The sequence below is a fragment of the Lithobates pipiens genome, unplaced genomic scaffold (genome assembly GCF_037356315.1).
Source record: "Lithobates pipiens isolate NorthernLeopardFrog02 unplaced genomic scaffold, aLitPip1_a1.2 Scaffold_16, whole genome shotgun sequence".
Taxonomy (NCBI): Eukaryota; Metazoa; Chordata; class Amphibia; order Anura; family Ranidae; genus Lithobates; species Lithobates pipiens.
This window is the reverse complement of record NW_027507748.1, coordinates 276,041,304-276,057,486: the sequence shown is the minus strand read 5'-3', so window position 1 is coordinate 276,057,486 and position 16,183 is coordinate 276,041,304. Positions and strand designations below refer to the sequence as shown.

At 44.8% G+C, this 16,183-nt stretch overlaps 1 protein-coding gene across 2 annotated transcripts in view; it reads left to right on the top strand.

Moving 5' to 3' along the window:
- DSCC1 (DNA replication and sister chromatid cohesion 1) overlaps nt 1–16,183 on the top strand; it is a 71,286-nt gene that overhangs the window by 8,348 nt on the left and 46,755 nt on the right. For both annotated transcript variants that reach the window (XM_077481445.1, XM_077481446.1), the window contains exon 2: nt 4,148–4,376. In XM_077481445.1, the coding sequence (XP_077337571.1) occupies nt 4,204–4,376 (173 nt within the window). In that variant the 5' untranslated portion in view covers nt 4,148–4,203. The remainder of the gene's footprint in view (nt 1–4,147; nt 4,377–16,183) is intronic.

Below are 16,183 nucleotides of genomic sequence, written 5' to 3'. Positions count from 1 at the left end.
AATCCTGACCCCCTCACAGGAAATTAAATTTCTGGGGTATACATTAAATTCGATTCTCCAGAAAATTTTCCTGCCGCTGGAAAAACAGGAAAAGTTGCAGCTAGCTGTACAGCGGATACAGAGCAACCAAACAGTCTCAGTCAGGGCGACTATGGCAGTTCTGGTCCTGCTTACGGCAGCAATCCCGGCTGTTCAGTGGGCCAGGTTCCATTCCAGACCCCTTCAGGGGGAGGTTCTGTCAAGCTGGTCCCATCAGGATCCTTTGGAAAAACAGCAAAAAATTTCGTCAAGGACGAAAAGGGCTCTTTGGTGGTGGAGAGACCAGGCAAACCTCTCAAGGGGCCTGGTGTGGACCTTTCCTGTGGACAAGCTCCTTACTACAGACGCAAGTGCCTGGGGCTGGGGAGCCCACCTGGATGGTCAGACATCTCAGGGGGTCTGGTCCAAACAGGAAGCTCAAAGATCATCCAACTGGAGGGAGTTGAAGGCGATCTTTCTGGGATTAGTGGCCTTTCAGCAGAATTTGAGAGGCCACCATGTCCAGGTGTTGTCAGACAATACAACAGCGGTTACCTACATTATGAAGCAAGGGGGAACCAGGAGCAGGAGCTTGATGGAGTTGGCCAATCTGTTGTTAGCCTGGGCAGAGCAGAACACAGCCTCACTATCGGCAGTGCATCCGAAGGGCTCTCAGAATTTGTTTGCGGACCTCCTAAGTAGGCGCAAATTGCTAGAGGCAGAATGGAGTCTGAATCAGGAAGTGTTCCTGATGATCTCCGAGGCCAGGTAGACCTTTTTGCCAGCCAGCAGAACTCAAAGGTGGACAGATTATTTTCTCTTCACCGAGGAGATGCAGCAATAGGGTTGGATGCATTTGCTCACCCCTGGCATTACCAGCTGTGCTACGCCTTTCCCCCCTTTCCTCTAATTCCACTAGTACTGAGGAAATTCAGGGAAGAAGGGACAGACTTAATACTAGTCACTCCTTTTTGGCCAAAAAGGCCTTGGTTCGCGGGTCTTCGAAACCTAGCCTCGAAGCCCCCATGGAGGTTACCACTCAGAAAAGATTTGTTATCCCAGGGGACAGTAAATCATCCAGAGGTGGAACTTCTACAGCTAACCGCCTGGTTTCTGAGGAGGACCTATTAAAAGCTAAAGGTCTCTCAGATAAAGTAGTAAAGACCCTGCTGTCTAGCAGGAAGGCAGTTATACAGGCAATTTACATGAAAGTCTGGAAAAAGTTCAACTCCTGGTGTAGTTCTAGAGAGCTCAAGGTCAAGAGCACGGTGTCCGTATTGGAGTTTCTCCATGAGGGAATGGAGAAGGGTCTCGCAGCCAGTACCCTGAAGACTCAGGTGGCTGCCTTATCAGTTTTCTTTGAAAAGACTTTATCTAAAGAAACTTTAATTTCTAGATTTTTTAGGGCTCTTGCTCGAAGTAGACCAGTAGCCCTTAAAGACTTTCCCAGTTGGGATTTGTCTACAGTTTTACAGGGTCTCTCGGGAGCACCGTTTGAACCCTTACAAGAAGCTTCTTTACAGAAGGTGGTTTTAAAAACAATCTTTTTGGTGGCCATCACCTCGGCCAGGAGAGTCAGCGAGCTCCAAGCTCTAGCTATTACAGAACCCTTCCTTAGAGTTTATCAGGACAGGGTGGTACTGAGGACGGATCCAGCATTCCTACCGAAAGTATCCTCAGCTTTCCATCGATCGCAGGAAATAGTGTTACCTACATTCTCTGCAACCCCAGCGAATGCAGGAGAGGAAGTTTTTCACACATTGGATGTGAGAAGGTGTCTATTACAGTTTCTGAAAATGACTAAAGATTTTAGAAAATCAAACGCCCTTTTTGTGATATTTTCTGGATCACGCAAGGGGGAGAAAGCTTCTAAAAGTACGCTGGGTAGGTGGCTTAAGTTGGCTATAACAGAAGCCTATAAAGCAAAAGGAGAAATACCTCCCTCAGGTATTGCTGCTCACTCTACTAGATCCACGGCAGTTTCCTGGGCTGAAAGGGGCGGTGCAACGCCTGAACAAATCTGCAAGGCTGCCACTTGGTCCAGTTATTCGACATTTCTCCGGCACTACCGGTTAGATCTACTGTCTACGGCAGATCTGGCCTTCGGCAGGAAGGTACTGCAGGCAGTAGTCCCGCCCTAGGGTAAGTTTCTCGGTTATCCTCTCCGGGGTTGTCCTGAAAGGCGATTTGAGAAAGACTGTTAGACTTACCGGTGACGGTATTTCTAAGAGCCTTTCAGGACAACCGTTACTTCCCTCTCTAGGTTATGCTTAGTAAATGTATTAAGTTCTACCATGGTGTTGTGCTTTCTGTGCTTTGTTTTCCAGTGTCGGAAGGCCACAATAACTGAAGCCATGGAGGAAGAGGAGGTGTTTTTAAAGTGGGCATGTGTTTCCTAATGACAAGGTGGAGCTACACTCTCTCCGGGGTTGTCCTGAAAGGCTCTTAGAAATACTGTCACCGGTAAGTCTAACTTAGTCTTTTTGTTATGCTAGAAAATTATTCAGAACCCCTAAACATTGTTTTTTTTGGGGGGGGGGGTTTAGCAGACACCCTAGGGAATAAAATGGCGGTTGTTGCAACTTTGTAGCACAGTATTTGCGCAACAATTTTTCAAATGCGTATATATATATATTTTTTTTTTATCAGTTTCATGAACTAAAAAATAACAAAACAGTAATGTTAGTCCAATTTTGTATAATGTGTAAGATGTTACGCCGAGTAAATATATACCCTACATGTTGCTTTAAAATTGCGCACACTTGTGGAATGGCACCAAATCGCCATAGGCGATGCTTTACATTTTTTTTTTTTTTTTTTTTTTTTTTAAAGATTACCAGTTTAGTTTTACAGAGGTCTAATGCTAGAATTGTTGCTCTCGCTCTAACGCACGCAGCAATACCTCGCATGTGTGATTTGAACAGCGTTTACATATGCGGGCATGACTTTCGTGTGCGTTCACTTCTGTGCACACAGGGATGCTTTACATTTATTTTACTTTCATTTTTTTATTTTTACACTTTCTCTTTAAAAAAAAAAAAAATAAAAAAAATAAAAGATCGCTTTTATTCCTATTACAAGGGATGTAAACATTGAGATAAAAAAAAGACAGCTCTTTCTTTCCAGCTGGGATGTGGGCTTTGTTTACTTTTGCGGCCCAGACGTGACATCATAACATTGCGCCCAGTCCTCCGCCGGGCATAGAGATGATTGGGGACCATCTAGTCCCCAGAAATCTCTATGATCGCCAGGAGGAGATGGATTCTTTCTCTGGGTCGCTGATGACACAGGCGAGCCCAGAGAAGCACTGTAAGGATGATCAAGCTGAACTGCCGCTATGATTGTTCTTATGGCGCACAGAATCACAGTCTGACAAAGATGATATCTGAATGATGCCTGTAGCTGCAGGCATCATTCAGATATCGCCACTGAAAGTCAGACTTTGAATGACGTGATTGGGCTGGAAGCGGTTAAACAGTAATATCAGTATACAGTACATCCCACATAAACACCCCACAATAGTGTGGAAACGCGGTGAAGTGGACACAATACTAACAGACAGAAACAATAGGTGACTCAATTAACAATGGGAATTCACACTTAGTAGGCACACAATGGGGAATTATACAGAGAAAAAGACTCCTTTAATAAACAGATTTACACAAAGCAGCAGTAGACCACAGCATTCAGGTTGTTTTGAGCTGATTATAATCTTCTGCTTAGAGTCTAAGTCTAGTGGGGCTGCTGATTCCATACCCCAACAAAACACGGGGACCCCAAATCTGTATCAATTTTAATGTCTGTGTGTTTCAGGGAGACATGCACCTGAATTCAAAGTAAAACCATTCCAAAGGTCCCCCAGACACCCCCCCCCCCCCCCAAAGAATAGAGCCCCCTCAAAAGGGGGCCCGTAGTCAGTAGGCAAGAGACTACCATGCAGTCCCCTCCAAAAGCCCCTGTCCTGGTTGAGTCTGTCACAGCCATAATGTTCCATATTGGTGTGGGTCACTGATAAGGTCGTCCCTCTACCACAAACTGCTGCAGCTTTGCATCCTGCATAGTACATATCCCAAGATTTATTTATTTATATTGTCACCCTAGTAGACTAACGTTTGTTATATCGTTGCAGCCATCGTTCTCCTCGGCCTTCTGGTTTGGGTGTGATCTAGAAGGACCGTTTCTACAATGAGCCGGTCTCTGGATGAAGTGGAGGCTACCCTGCAGACAGCGAAGCTGAATGTGGAGGATTTGAGGAGCACTGCCCAGTGCCTGGCGTTCAGTAATACTTTCACTTCCGGGGATTATTGTCTGATGGAACTGGATGATACGCTGTGTAAGGAGATTGAGTCTGGTGGCAGGTAGGATACAGAGTTAGTTTCTTCATGTACACATACACTTTTTATGCCAACCACCAGGGATTTCAGCTAAGCAGGGCATTTCCTGACTGTACCTAGGCACTCCTGTACCTGTAGGCTCACCGTTTTATCTCTGCAGCATGAAATCTGAGGTAATGCTTCCTCTGACTGCTCGTCTCGGATTTGGTAATATCACTGGTGTGCTGTTCAACCGGAAGTTCTGAAATAAGGAAGCAAATCTCCCCCCCTACAAAGATGGCCACCTGCCCACAGAGACACTATGCATAACGAGGCATGGTAACTAATTGGGAAGATCACCACAGACTATACTGGTGACTACTCCTTTACCTTCTGCCTACATTGTGTGTGTGTGTGTTGTGTTTTTTTTTTTTCTCCTGGAATTCAGCTCCATTTTTTAAATCGATCATGGGAAAATTACAAGGGCTACATTTGCTGACCTGTTCATCCACAAATGCTAATGGCTTATCTTTTTTGTATTTAAATGATTATAGATTTAATATTGAGTCACTGCCTTGGAGCAAACATTTAGATCCAGAGCTCTGGATTAATATTGTCTTATTTTCATGCACACCACTATTAACTACACAATTCAGCAACCAATCATTATTATTTATTATGCTTAAACCTCTCCATAGTATATCAATCTGTTAACACAATCATTTTAAATACCTACCTCTTGAGAAAGGGGGTTCTTGCATCCCTGAAACTTTTTTTCCCTTAACGGACAGCACCTTGAGAGAGTGGCTCCTCCCCTTGCCAATAGTAAACACCTCTGAACGCTGAATGGATGACGCAGGCTGGGAGGGCATCTTTTTAGATTGTGACAGCTAATGGTGGGCTAGAAGATCCCCCACTAGCTGTCAGAATGGGGTAGCGGGGCCGGTGCATATGTAACATGTTACACCCCTGAATATGGGTTGTAACATGTTGCAAAAGGTGAACTTCTCTAAGCCTTTCAGGATGGTGGCATCCAGCAAGGACTTTTTAAGTAGGCTTGTGAACTGTGCATGCTTTAGAGGGGAGAAGGTGCAAGTAGATAGGAAGAGATTGAAGATGTGCACGAGAGCATAAGATAGAAGAGGGTGACCATAGTAGTTGTGAGGGAGCAGGATCCAAGGGACAATGGGTTAGGTGGGCATCTGAGAAAATTTTGCTAGCCAGTTCAAAAGAGGAAATAGATTACTGTGCTGTTGGACAAGGTATGTTAAGTGGGGAAGATATCTGTATAGTGGAGGTGCCTTCACTTATTTCATCAATCTTGATTTTAAAGTGATGGGCAATCTCCTGGGCAGTGAGTTAGGGGGTAGAGGGGGTAGGGGACAAACCAGAGTTAAATGTATAGAAGAGTTGATGAGCTTGTTTGACAGCATGGAGGCAATTGTATTTTTGGAGGACAGATTTACATAGGTTGCAGTCCGGCAGGGATTTGGTTTTAAGCCACAGTTGCCCAAGCGTAAGATGTTGAGGTTGAGATTTCTTGTGTTGTCAGTTTGCCAGGGTTGTAACTAGGGATGCACCGAATGGGGTTTTTTAGTGCCGAAACCGATACCGAAAATAAATCTTCCTTGATCCCGAAAACCGTAACCGATACCGAAACAGCACCGATACCGAAATTGACTATTTAAAAAAAATATTTTTATACAGAAGATGGTCAGAGACTGGGGGCATGCTACAGGAGATGGTCAGAGACTGGGGGCATGCTACAGGAGATGGTCAGAGACTGGGGGCATGCTACAGGAGATGGTCAGAGACTGGGGGCATGCTACAGGAGATGGTCAGAGACTGGGGGCATGCTACAGGAGATGGTCAGAGACTGGGGGCATGCTACAGGAGATCAATGCAGCCTTACTGTGCCCAGCAGCCTACCAGTGCCTGCCATGTAGCCTGCCTGTGCCTCACCAGTGCATATAAACATACACATATAAAAACGCGCACACATATATAAACATACACACATATAACACATACATGTGCGCGCGCACACACACATAGAAACATACACACATAGAAACATACACACATAGAAACATACACACATAGAAACATACACACATAGAAACATACACACATAGAAACATACACACCACACACATACACACCACACACATACACACCACACACATACACACCACACACATACACACCACACACATACACACCACACACATACACACCACTCACAGGCATACAAACATATATATTGACAGTCTGTACATTAACCACTTCAGCCCCGGACCAATAAACACCTTAAGGACCAGAGGTCTTTTTCCAATTTCGCACTGCGCTGCTTTAACTGGTAATTGCGCGGTCATGCAATATTGCACCCAAACGAAATTTGCGTCCTTTTCTTCCCACAAATAGAGCTTTCTTTTGATGGTATTTGATTGCCTCTGCGATTTTTTTTTTTGCGATATAAATGGAAAGAGCGAAAATTTTGAAAAAAAAAGATATTTTCTTCTTTTTGTTATAAGAAAAATCGAATAAACTAAATTTTAGTCATACATTGAGGGCAAAATTTATTCAGCCACATGTCTTTAGTAAAAAAAATGTCAATAAGCGTATATTTTTTGGTTTGCGCAAAAGTTATAGCGTCTACAAACTAGAGTACATTTTCTGGAATTTACACAGCTTTTAATTTATGACTGCCGATCTCATTTCTTGAGGTGCTAAAATGGCAGGGCAGTACAAATCCCCCCCAAATGACCCCATTTTGGAAAGTAGACACCCCAAGGAAATTGCTGATGGGTATGTTGAGCCCATTGAATATTTATTTTTTTTGTCCTAAGGGATTGAATAATGACAAAAAAAAAAAAAAAAAAAATTTTTTACAAAAAGTTGTCACTAAATGATATATTGCTCACACATGCCATAGTTATATGTGGAATTGCACCCCAAAATATATTCCGCTACTTCTCCCGAGTATGGGGATACCACATGTGTGGGACTTTTTGGGAGTCTAGTCGCGCACGGCACCCCGAAAACCAATCACCACCTTCAGGATTTCTAAGGGTGCAAATTTTTGATTTAACTCCTCACTACCTATCACAGTTTCGAAGGCCATAAAATGCCAAAATAGCACAAAACCCCCCAAAATGACCCCATTTTGGAAAGTAGACACCCCAAGCTATTTACTGAGGCATGTTGAGTCCATGAAATATTTTATATTTTGCCACAAGTTGCAGGAATATTACAAACTTTTTTTTTTTTTTTTGCACAAAGTTGTCACTAAATGATATATTGCTCACACATGCTATGGGCATATGTGAAATGACACCCCAAAATACATTCTGCTGCTTCTCCTGAGTACGGGGATACCACGTGTGGGACTTTTTGGGAGTCTAGTCGCGCACGGCACCCCGAAAACCAATCACCACCTTCAGGATTTCTAAGGGTGCAAATTTTTGATTTAACTCCTCACTACCTATCACAGTTTCGAAGGCCATAAAATGCCAAAATAGCACAAAACCCCCCCAAATGACCCCATTTTGGAAAGTAGACACCCCAAGCTATTTACTGAGAGGCATGTTGAGTCCATGGAATATTTTATATTTTGCCAAAAGTTGCGGGAAGATTACAAACTTTTTTTTTTTGCACAAAGTTGTCACTAAATGATATATTGCTCACACATGCTATGGGCAGAAGTCAAATTACACCCCAAAATAAATTCTGCTGCTTCTCCCGAGTACGGGGATACCACATGTGGGGGACTTTTTGGGAGCCTAGCCACGTACGGGACCCCGAAAACCAAGCACTGCCTTCCGGATTTAAATATAAAATGCTACCAAAAAACCTGTTAGCGATGGCAGGGATCAGGCCTGACTCTGCGATCGCTGCAGTTATGTGTTTAGTGTTTTGTAAGTGACAGTGATCGATCGATACTGCACTTGGGTGGGCTGGGCAGAGGGGCAAAACGCAGGTGCTAGCAGGTATCTGGGCTGATCCCGCTAACAATGCGTTTTTTTGGAACCCTAAACTGCTGGGGACGCTAGTATAGATCTGATCAGATCAGATATTGATCTGTTCAGATTCTATAGCACTACGGGAGGTGTATGCTTTGCGTGTGGGTGCTAGCGGTACTGGCACTAACCTAGCGCTGCCTGGGGCGACGCAGACCCTGACCCTAAAACCTAATTGATATCACCCGCCGGGTGATCAGGGGGTTAAACCTTTATTGGGTAATAAATGGTGGGTGCCCTCATGCTATAAAAAACAAACTAACCAGAGTCACCCGTAACACTTATACGGTGATCAGTGGTGAAAGGGTTAACTAGGGGCAATCAGGGGGTTCAAATTTTTATTAGGTAGTATATGGGGGTCCCTGGCGCTATATAAAAACCTGACGGGGGAACCTAAATAACTAACTGGCTAACCAGCGTCACCAGTGACACTTATACTGTGATCGCTGGTGAAAGGGTTAACTAGCAGCAATCAAGGGGTTAAAACCATTATTGGGTAGTATATCGGGGTACCTAGCGCTATAAAAACCTGGCGGTGAACCTAAAAAAATAACTAGCTACCTAGCGACACTAGCGACACTGATGCAGTGATCAGAAAAATGATCGCTTAGTGACACTGGCAAAAGGGGGTGAAAGGGTTAACTAGCGGCAATCAGGGGGTTAAAACCATTATTGGGTAGTATATCGGGGTACCTAGCGCTATAAAAACCTGGCGGTGAACCTAAAAAAATAACTAGCTACCTAGCGACACTGATGCAGTGATCAGAAAAATGATCGCTTAGTGACACTGGCAAAAGGGGGTGAAAGGGTTAACTAGCGGCAATCAGGGGGTTAAAACCATTATTGGGTAGTATATCTGGGTACCTAGCGCTATAAAAACCTGGCGGTGAACCTAAAAAAATAACTAGCTACCTAGCGACACATGCAGCGATCAGAAAAATGATCGCTTAGTGACAATGGCAAAAGGGGGTGAAAGGGTTAACTAGCGGCAATCAGGGGGTTAAAACCATTATTGGGTAGTATATCGGGGTACCTAGCGCTATAAAAACCTGGCGGTGAACCTAAAAAAATAACTAGCTACCTAGCGACACATGCAGCGATCAGAAAAATGATCGCTTAGTGACACTGGCAAAAGGGGGTGAAAGGGTTAACTAGCGGCAATCAGGGGGTTAAAAACATTATTGGGTAGTATATCGGGGTACCTAGCGATATAAAAACCCGGCGGTGAACCTAAAAAAATAACTAGCTACCTAGCGACACATGCAGCGATCAGAAAAATTATCGCTTAGTGACACTGGCAAAAGGGGGTGAAAGGGTTAACTCTAGGGGCAATCAGGGGGTTAAATCTTTATTGGGGGGTGATAGGGGGCTACCCTGGACCTAACACTAACTGTCCTGACAGTTTTTACTGTCACAACTGACACTGAATGCATTGATCAGTAAAGAAATGATCAATGCAATCAGTGACACTGTGACTGGGGGGGGAGGGGGGGCGGGGGGGGGGATCGGGGGGGGTTTGTGTGCCTGTGTGTACCTACATGTCAGTGTAGTGTTGGTGCACACTTACTTTTACTCTTCTCCTCGTAGTCCGGTCAAAAAGACCGCCCCGAGGCGAATTACATCACTTCCTCCTTCCTGTGTAAACAATACACAGTGGGAGGAAGCTTCTCATTGGCCAGGAGCGATCCAGAGGGGGTGGCCGAAAACGAACGGCCATCCCCTCATCACGGAGCGCTCCTGGAGGGAACCGGACCGTCGTATCCAACGGGAGGGGGTCCGATTGGACCCCCCACCTGCTGGAAGGCAATCACGTACATCTACGTGATTGTGCCTGCCTGTGCCATTGTGCTGACGTACATTGGCAATACGGCGGTCCTGAAGTGGTTAATCTCCATGCTGGGTACTGCACTATAGGGGGAGGCAGAGAGCACAGCACACACTGCTAGACGCCTCTCCTTTGCTTTCACTTTCACAGCAAACATCGTGCCCAACTCCTGCACAGCCGATTTACACATCGGCTGAGGAGACATATGCAGCCACCGCTGTGGAGAGGGGGACTTTAGAGCGAGACCCCACGGGCTGACTGCAGCATGGGTGAGGGGAGGAGGAGAGCTAAAGACAGAATGACACCCCCGTGATGGGCGGCACCGGGGGCGGGTCCAAGCCCCGCAAGCCATGCCCCATTTTCGGCACCAGTATCGGCAGAAATTCTCTTTCGGCTTTTTGCCGAAAGGGCCATTTTCGGCCAAAATTTCAGTGCATCCCTAGTTGTAACAGTCGGAGCCTGATTCTTCATGTAGTTAGTGGCACAAATACGTCCAGTAAGGCTGAGAGTGAACTTTTGTAGACAGGTGGCCAGGTTAGAACAGTAAAGGGGGGAACTTTCGTCATAGAAGTAGTCAGTAGCAGAATAGAGCCTAGAGGCGATTCAGTTCGCATTGTGCGCTATACAAGTATTTCATTCATTCAGAGAAGAGTTAAAGTGGCAAGGATTTCGATGGGCAATTGTTTGGTGCTTGGAGAGACCGTGCCTTGAAAAAGTTTTCATACCCCTTGAAATTTTGTCATGTTACAACCAAAAACATAAATGTATTTTCTGTGATAGACCAACACAAAGTGGCACATAATTGTGAAGTGGAAGGAAAATGATAAATGGTTTGCTACATTTTTTTACAAATATGTGAAAGGTGTGGCGTGCATTTGTATTCAGCCCCCTGAGTCAATACTTTGTAGAACCACCTTTCACTGCAATTACAACCTCCATCAGATTGTACGGAAAGCATCTGTGAACAGCAATTTTCAAGTCTTGCAACAGATTCTCAATTGGATTTAGGTCTGGACTTTGACTGGGCCATTCTAACACCTGAATATGCTTTGCTCTTTTCTAAACCATTCCATTGTAGCTCTGGCTGTATGTTTAGGGCCTTGCTGGAAGGTGAACCTCTGCCCCAGTCAGGTCTTCTGCAGACTCGAACAGGTTTTCTTCTACGATTGCCCTGCATTTTCCCATCAACTCTGACCAACTTTCCTGTCCGTGCTGAAGAAAAAAGCATCCCCTCAACATACTGCCACCAGCATGTTTCACATTGGGGATGGTGTGTTCAAGGTGTTGAGTAGTGTTAGTTTTTCGCCACACCTAGCCTTTTGCTTTTAGGCCAAAAAGTTCAATTTTGGGCTCATCTGACCAGAGCACCTTCTTCCACATATTTGCTGTGTCCCAGCATTGCTTCTCACAAACTGTTCTTCTTGCCACTCTTCCATAAAGGCCAGATTTAGTAAAGTAAAGTAAAGTTAGCCCAATTTTTTTTATATTGTGAAAAATAATGTTACGCCGAGTAAATTGATACCCAACAGGTCACGCTTCAAAATTGCGTCCATTAATGGAATGGCGACAAACTTTTACCCATTAAAATCTCCATAGGTGATGTTTAACCACTTGCCGACCGCCGCACGACGATATACGTCGACAGAATGGCACGGGCAGGCATATGGGCGTACCTGTACGTCCCTGCCTTCCCGCAGGTGGGGGCCCCCCCCCGGTGCCTGCGGCGGACGGTATTCGTTTGGGAGCGATCCGGGATGAGGGGGCGGCCATTCATTCATGGCCACCCCCTCGCGATCGCTCCCGACTAATGGAAATGCTCCGTGACATCACTTCCTCTCCTGTAATGTAAACACAGGCAGAGGAAGTGATGTAATCTCTCCTCCGTGTCGGTATTTTTCGTTCCGGCACCGAGGAGAGAGGATCGGTAAGTTGCACCAACACGATACTACACAGTAGAACATGCCAGGCACACTCACACCCCCCCTTCACCCCCCGATCACCCCCCCAATTACCCCTGCCCCCCCAGTCACAGTGACACCAATTGCATTATTTTTTTTTATTTTTTTGCATTGGTGTCATTTGTGACTGTAATAACTGTTAGGGCAGTTAGGGTTAGCCCCCTTTAGTTCTAATGTACCCCCCTAACCCCCCCAATAAAGGTTTAACCCCGTGATCACCCCCCGTCGCCAGTGTCACTAAGGCTGGGTTCACATTGCAGCGGTTTATGAGAACGGATGTGATTCACACCGCACTGCAGTGCAAATCACATCCGATCTCTGTGCGATTCGAGTTCAGCCATACAGATAGTATGGCTGAATTCGCGTCGCACCCGCCGCAAACTCGCACGGGACCCTTTTTTTGGTCCGCAGCAGAATCGGATCGCATGGGTGTTCACACCATGCGATCCGAGTTTGCAGATCGCACTGCGATATGTGAACTGATCTGGGGGTGTCATTAACATTTCACTGACACTCCCAGCAGTTCGCATAGGGCAGTGTGAACTGCCGCCGGGAGGCATGCGATACGGGAACCAGCCGCGGATTCGTGGCGTTCCTGCATCGCTCCAGTGTGAACCCAGCCTAATAAGCGATCGTTTTTCTGATCGCTGTATTAGTGTCACAGGTGACGCTAGTTAGGAAGGTAGGAATTTAGGTTCGCCGCAGCTTTTTATAGCGCCAGGGACCCCCATATACTACCGCATAAAGCCCCCTGGTTGCCCCCTAGTTAACCCTTTCACCAGTGATCACCATATAACTGTTACAGGTGACGCTGGTTGGTTAGTTATTTTTTTATAGTTTCAGGGCACCCGCCATTTATTACCTAGTCTCACTAGTGTACCCCTAAATTTAGGGGTGTCTACTTTCCAAAATGGGGTCATTTGGGGGGGGGTTTTTGCCATCTTGGTATTTTATGGCCTTCAAAACTGTAACGCCCTTAGAAAGCCTGAAGGCGGTGCTTGGTTTTCGGGGCCCCGTACGCGGCTAGGCTCCCAAAAAGTCCACATATGTGGTATCCCCGTACTCAGGAGAAGCAGCAGAACTTATTTTGGGGTGTCATTTCACATATGCCCATAGCATGTGTGAGCAATATATCATTTAGTGACAACTTTGTGAAAAAAAAATAAAAAAAAATAAGTTTGTAATTTTCCCGCAACTTGTGCCAAATATAAAATATTCCATGGACTCAACATGCCTCTCAGCAAATAGCTTGGGGTTCTACTTTCTAAAATGGGGCCATTTGTGGGGGTTTTGTGCCATCTTGGCATTTTATGGCCTTCAAAACTGTGATAGGTAGTGAGGAGTGAAATTACAAATGTATGCCCTTAGAAATCCTGAAGGCGGTGCTTGGCTTTCGGGGCCCCGTACGCGGCTAGGCTTCCAAAAAGTCGACCACATGTGGTATCCCCGTACTCGGGAGAAGCAGCAGAATGTATTTTGGGGTACAATTCCACATATAACCATGGCATGTGTGAGCAATATATCATTTAGTGACAACTTTGTGTAAAAAAAAAAAAATTATTTTGCGATTCAATCGCTTGAGGCAAAAAAATAAAATATTCAATGGGCTCAACATGCCACTTATCAATTTCCTTAGGGTATCTACTTTCCAAAATGGGGTCATTTGGGGGGGTTTTGTACTGCCCTGCCATTTTAGCACCTCAAGAAATGAGATAGGCAGTCATAAACTAAAAGCTGCGTAAATTCCAGAAAACGTACCTTAGTTTGTAGATGTGACAACTTTTGCGCAAACCAATAAATATACAGTTATTGACTTTTTTTTTACCAAAGACGTGGCTGAATACATTTTGGCCTAAATGTATGAATAAATTGAGTTTATTGGATTTTTCTAATAACAAAAAGTAGAAAATATCATTTTTTTTCAAAATTTGCGGTCTTTTTACGTTTATATCGCAAAAAAAAAAATCGCAGAGTCAGTCAAATACCTTTTAAAAGAAAGCTCTATTTGTGGGAAAAAAAGGACGCAAATTTTGTTTGGGTACAACATTGCATGACCGCGCAATTACCAGTTAAACAGCGCAGTGCCAAATTGTAAAAAGACCTCTGGTCATTGACCAGCAAAATGGTCCGGTCTGAAAGTGGTTAAAAAATTCTACAGGTTGCATGTTTTGAGTTACAGAGGAGGTCTAGGGCTAGAATTATTGCTCTCGCTCTACCGATCGCGGCGATACCTCACGTGTGGTTTGAACACTGCTTTCCTATGCAGGCGCTACTCGCATATGCGTTCGCTTCTGCACGCAAGCTTGGCGGGACAGGGCGCATTTAAATTTTATTTTATTTCTTATTTTAACTTTTTATTTTTTTCACTGTTCTTTTAAAAAAAAAAAAATGTCACTTTTATTCCTATTACAAGGAATGTAAAAATCCCTTGTAATAGGAAAAAGCATGACAGGTCCTTTTAAATATGAGATCTGGGGTCAGAGAGACCTCAGATCTCATATTTACACTAAAATGCAATTTTAAAAAACAAAAACAAACAATTGTCATTTGAAAAAAATAAATAAAAATAAATAAAATGTCCCTCTAAGAGCTATGGGCAATGACTTGGAGACAGGTGGGGGGCTGGGGGCACTCTATCTTCCCCTCACTCGTCTCCATGTCAGGCCAGGGACAGGTCTGGATTGCCGTCACGGACCTGGCTCCTAACTTTTTTAGCTGGCTCCTAGATTCCAAGCAAATTTGTCAAGCCCTGCACTAAGGTTCTCTAAAAACCTCCTGAGGGTTCACAGAACAGCTATATTTATACTGAGATTAAACTGCACACAGATGGGCTCAATTTACTAATTACGTGACTTCTGAAGGCAATAAGTTCCACTAGAATTTAGTTGGGTATATCAGAATAAAGGGGGCTAAATACAAATGCACGTCACACTTTTCAGATATTTATTTGTAAAATATGGTAAACCATTTTATCTCTTTTCCTTCCATTTCAGTTATGTGCCACTTTGTGTTGGTCTATCACATACATTTTACGTTTTTGTTTATAACATGACAAAATTTCAAGGGGTAATAATGTTTTTCAAGGTACTGTAGGTGGTTGAAGACTGATACTGTAAAACTAATGAGGTGGTGACCAGCGATGAGAGAATACAAGGTCAAGGGTATTCCTATCAGTGAAGGTGTGTGGCCATTGTTAGGTCAAAATATGAGGTTAAGTTGAGACGTTAAGCTGTAGCCAGGTTGTTAACCTTATTAGAGATGTTAAAGTGGAAGTAAAGTCCACTTTTTAACTTGTACCTACAGGTAAGCCAATAATAAGACTTGCCTGTAAATACAGGGATCTCCTAAACTAACATGGTTTAGGAGATCTTCACACAGCATGTAGCCAGTGACCTCACAGGTGCATGCGCTCTCAAGGGACAGCATACCAGTGCCGTGCCTTCAGAGCTTTGAACCAGAGCTTCCACATGAATGCGTGGGAGTGACCTCATCACAGCCTTGGCCATTCATAGAGCTGGAATCTGTGAGCCCAGAAGGAAGACCGGGTGAGGATGGAAGCACCTGGGAGGTGCAGGATGGATTTGATTTAAATCCCTAGTAAAGAGGCTTGATTGAAATCACTTTTTAGGCTGGGTTCACACTGAAGCGATGCGGGAACGCAGCGAATCCGCTGCGTTTTCCCGTATCGCATGCCTCCCGCCGGCAGTTCACACTGCCCTATGCGGACTGCTGGGAGTGTCAGTGAAACCTTAATGACACCCCCAGATCAGTTCGCATATCGCAGTGCGATCTGCAAACTCTGACAGGAATCGAATCGCATGGTGTGAACACCCATGCGATCCGATTCTGCTGCGGACCAAAAAAAGGGTCCCGTGCGAGTTTGCGGCGGGTGCGATGCGAATTCAGCCATACTATCTGTATGGCTGAACTCGCATCGCACAGAGATCGGATGTGATTTGCAGTGCGGTGCGAATCACATCCGGTTCTCGCTGCCACAGCGGTGTGAACCCAGCCTTAAAGAGTAACTGTCATCTGTCCCTCAGCAGCTCC